The sequence below is a fragment of the Pinus tabuliformis genome, chromosome 3_1, assembly GCF_031772625.1.
Source record: "Pinus tabuliformis cultivar Carrire ecotype Pingquan chromosome 3_1, CPIR1, whole genome shotgun sequence".
NCBI classification, from domain to species: Eukaryota; Viridiplantae; Streptophyta; class Pinopsida; order Pinales; family Pinaceae; genus Pinus; species Pinus tabuliformis.
The window spans coordinates 716,911,234-716,916,159 of NC_142301.1; the positions used below are offsets into that span (position 1 = coordinate 716,911,234).

Consider the following 4,926-nt stretch of genomic DNA (forward strand, 5'->3'; position numbering starts at 1 on the left):
GCAAAAGTGGGTCCAAATAACCACGTAAGAATGTTAAGTGAATCTGCAATCGAGATAAGGGCGCTCTACAACCATACCTATTTTTGGCAATTTTCTCTACAACCTTATCAGTAAAGGAGAACTTTCTTGGCAGCATTAAGGAGAACTTTCTTGGCTTACTTGATAAATTGACAATGACTCCAGAGGTCGACAAGAATCACATCTCCTCGCCACCAACCATTCAGTGGATGACAAACAACAAGTTGAAGTAGATGACGATAACGAAACCTTACCAATCAATCATTTAAAACCTGGTTTGCAATTTTCTTTACAATGCTTTCTCCATTGCCCATACAAGAAGTGAGCGTATTGCTCTAATTGTATAATCCACTATAGAAGGTGCATGAATAACAGTTCAAATCCACAGTCGTAAACTCTGGTAGTGGATTAAGGGAAGACAAACTGATAATGTCTGCCAATATTGACATGGATACGTTCGACCAAAAGGGGAAGCATGATCTGCACGCAGTAATTGTGCCATTTCCTGCACAAGGTCATATAAATGTTTCCATGAATTTGGCCCAGCTTCTTGTTATTAGGGGAGTGTTCGTTACTTTCGTCAATACTGAGTGGATACACAAACGCATGATGGAAGCTTCAAAAGATGCTAATTCTCTTGTTTCCAGAGACCACCCTGAATTGGAGCAGCGAGGACGGAGACTTCAATTTCTGTCTATTCCTGATGGCTTACCGCCTGACCATGGCCGCACTTCCAACTTGGGCGAATTATTTGTTGCACTGCAAAAGTTAGGCCCCGCGTTGGAGGACATCCTTAGAGGCGCTGAAGAGAAATCACCATCATATCCACCAATCACATTCATCGTCACAGACGCCTTCATGTCTTGCACGGAACAGGTCGCAAGCAATATGAAAGTGCCGAGGGTTATCTTCTGGCCTATATGTGCTGCTTGCTCCGTTTCTCAATGCTACGTCAACTTACTTCTTTCCGAGGGACATATTCCAGTAAATGGTATGTTTCTCTATTTGCTATCTGTATGCATATAGATTCTCTCAATGCTATGCGAACTTACTTTTGCCCCAGAGATAGATTCATCCTCAAATTAAATAGATATAAAAATATTTTTATTTTAATATTATTTTTTAATGTTTCGAAATTCATTAAGAGATATAATTAGAATTTTATATGTTCTTCAATAAATTTTCACTAACACAATATATAATTACTAATTAATTTCTAAATAAATTTTATATTTTATTTTAATTTTTAAAATTTGTATATTAATAATATTATTAATTTCTAAATTCAGACTGATTTGATCTACAATAAATTAAGAAAAAAGTTTAGTTAGAAATCATACAAGAAATATTTTGAACCAACAAGTGTCGCCCAGATGAAAAGATAGAACATGACCATGTAAAGATTCTCTCATTTAATTTCTACACTACATTACTGATTTTATATATATTATTATTTTGATATTAATATAAATATTTAAACATTTTTAATATAAATATAATTTTTATTTTGATATAGTTTTTTTAATGTTTTGAAATTGTTTGAAAAATGTAAAATATTTATGAAAATAATTTAGAATTTTATATATCTTTGAATAAATCTTCACTAACAAAATATATAATCATTAATTAATCTCTAAATAAACTTTATATTTAATTTTACCTTTAAAATTTCTATCAATAACATTATTAACATTTTATATCAAACATTTTTAATAATATATTTATTGAAAATTCCAAAAAATTAAAATAAAAATTAATAGTCATTTTATATGACATAAATATTTTAATTTAATAAATTTTTAACTCTATACTAAAAAAATTTAATATTACTAATATTGATCTTTTATATAATATTTTTAATATTAATATAAAAAATTAAGTATATATTATATCATTTTATATCAATTGGAAAATTTTAAATAAAAATACCAGTTTTCTTTCCATATTAGATGAATATTTTATTTTAATATTTTTCAATTTTTATTTTAAGTTATCATATGGATGGTTTAAATGTGATAATCAATAGGTGGATGTTGGGTTTTATCTTTGTGTAAAACTTTTATAACCTATCGTATTGATTGTTTACTTCTGATAATGAAGACTTTTATAAGTTATCGTATTGATTGTTTACTTCTGATAATGAAGAGGTGGCATTGAGATTGATAATGAAGACTTTTATAAGTTATCGTATTGATTGTTTACTTCTGATAATGAAGAGGTGGCATTGGGATTGGGATTTATGTTTGTCTTGATGATTAAAAGATCAACCATTTTACTTTTCATATCTTTGAAAGAACATCCACATTCTTAATCCCAAAAATGTGTTCATGTTTTTGTTTTCTTTCCAATAAAGGCATCCACATGTTTCTCGTTTTCTATGTAAAAAGGATAAATTAACGTGCTTTATAGAAATAAATAATTGGTTTACTATATATATATATGTATATAATTTTAATTTATATAATTATATTATTAAAAATATTAATATATAAATTTTATAAAAATAAAAATAAAATCTACATGTTTCTGGTTTTCTCTGTTAAAAATACAAATTATCTTTCTTTAAACAAATAAATAATTGGTTTACTATGTTGACTTACATATATATAAATATATAATATTTTAATTTACATAGTTATATTATTAAAAATATTAATATATAAATTTTATAAAAATAAAAATATAATTAATATATATAAATTATTTTTAAAAATATAATTCTATTAATTATTATCTAATTTACTCTAATTTTTAAGAGTTCTGTTTTAGCAAAAATACAAGCTTTTAATCATTAAACCTACTCAAACTCTATATAAATTATACAATTTTACATTTTCCAAAAAAACAAAAATAAAAACCAAAACTTACACTTACGTTACTTTATTCCTTATTTCTTAATGCAACGAGACTATGAAAACTTTTTTAAGCAATACTCTCCATGACCTGATGCTTGAGAGAGGCTGCTAAACAAGAAGCCTTAGAAACTCACAATGTCTATGGAACGTACACACTGAACAAATTAAACCTTAGAAGGTCGAAATTTGCTGTGTTAGGGCACACGAATTAAACATTAGTATCTTCTATGATTAAGAATGAATAGTATTTTACCTTTGAGTTTATTAAATTTTAAGAGGAATGAAAGAGAAATGCAAAGATTATTTATTATATTATTAATTAATATTAGGTTTAACCGGTAAATATTCTTGATTACCATAGGTGGAATTCTTTGAAGTTACAGTCGGATATATCTCATAATACCTACACAGTAAAAGCTCTCGATTACTCTAGATGCAACGAAGTATTAGAGTTATTACTCTAGATGCAACGAAGTATTAGAGTTTGTTAGACTTTGAAAATGAAAGTTAAAAGCGCATTCATATAGATATTTTTTAGATTCTTCCTATATATCCAGAATTATATCAGTCCATTGTTTTCATTTGTTCTGCAAATGTGTATTCCAACTAAACTTTTGTTTGTAACTTTTCAGTAACCGAAGCGAAAAATCCGAGAAAGCTCGTCACTTGCCTTCCTGGAAACATCCCACCATTGAAGCCAACCGACCTGCTATCCTTCTATCGCGCTCAGGATCGTCGGGATATTACTTTCAATGCGCTTCTGTATGAATCGCAGAAGCAAAGTAAAGGCGACTACGTATTGGTGAATACTTTCGAGGAGCTCGAAGGGAAGGATGCAGTGACAGCTCTCTCTTTGAATGGGTGTCCTGCTCTTGCCGTGGGACCTCTTTTCCTTCCCAATTTTTTGGAGGGAAGGGATTCGTGCAGCAGTTTGTGGGAGGAGGAGGAGGACAGCTGCCTGATATGGCTGGATATGCAACAGCCGGGATCAGTTATATATGTTTCATTTGGGAGCATCGCTGTAAAATCAGAACAACAGCTGGAGCAGCTGGCGCTAGGGCTAGAGGGCAGCGGGCAACCTTTTTTGTGGGTTCTCAGGTTGGATATCGCTGAAGGCCAGGCTGCGATTTTACCTGAGGGTTTTGAAGAACGAACAAAGGAACGGGCAATGATTGTGAGGTGGGCTCCGCAGGTGAAAGTCCTTGCCCATGCTTCGGTGGGATTATTCCTTACACACTGTGGATGGAACTCTATGTTGGAGAGTATGGGCATGGGAGTTCCTGTGGTGGGATTCCCATATTTTGGCGATCAGTTTCTCAACTGCAGATTCGCGAATGGTGTGTGGAAGATCGGCCTGGATTTTGAAGATGTAGATATGGATCACCAAAAGGTTGTCATGAAAGACGAGATTGAGGATGTTGTCAGGAGAATGATGAAAACAGCGGAAGGAGAAAAGATGAGAGACAGCGTTCTCAGACTCAAGGACTGCGCAACAAAGGCTGTCCTCCCGGGAGGGTCTTCTTTCCTGAATTTAAACACTTTCGTTAAAGACATGATGATGAGTAAAAGACTCCCATCCAAAAACAAAAGGATGTGATTTGGATTCTAGAATAGGTAAGGAAATGATTGGGAGAATCGAGAATAAGCTACTAAACGCTATTAAAAGTTTTTTTAAATCTATGAATATTTTGAATGTAGTCATTTTTTCTATTTTTATAGGGTCACAGAGTTTGTTAGTTTGTATTGACTTTTAATAGATTTTAAAAATTATATTTGTGTAACTTGTTCCCTGCTCATTAATTTCTTAGGTATTTGAGATTATTTCAATTCTAATATGCTCATATTCTACTTACATTGGGAATTTAATAAGCAAATTTTACTTAACCAAATAAGATGTGTAATTTTTTTTTATATATACATTATTAATAAGTAAATGTGTGCATTAGTAAGCCACTTTTAGTGTTCTACTAATATATTTTGTTATATTTATAAAATCTTAGACTATATCAACCACATTAATATAATTATACTAATAAATATAATCACAGTGAAT

The 4,926-nt window shown here is 30.9% G+C and overlaps 1 protein-coding gene across 1 annotated transcript; it reads left to right on the forward strand.

Annotated features, from left to right (window-relative positions):
- Nucleotides 1–269: 269 nt before the first annotated feature.
- Nucleotides 270–4,654, forward strand: LOC149189272 ((R)-mandelonitrile beta-glucosyltransferase-like). Its single transcript, XM_089411781.1, has 2 exons — nt 270–1,009; nt 3,506–4,654. Exons 1-2 carry the CDS (start codon nt 448–450, stop codon nt 4,468–4,470), a joined length of 1,527 nt encoding a protein of 508 aa, XP_089267907.1. The 5' UTR covers nt 270–447; the 3' UTR covers nt 4,471–4,654.
- The last annotated feature ends 272 nt before the right edge of the window (nt 4,655–4,926 follow it).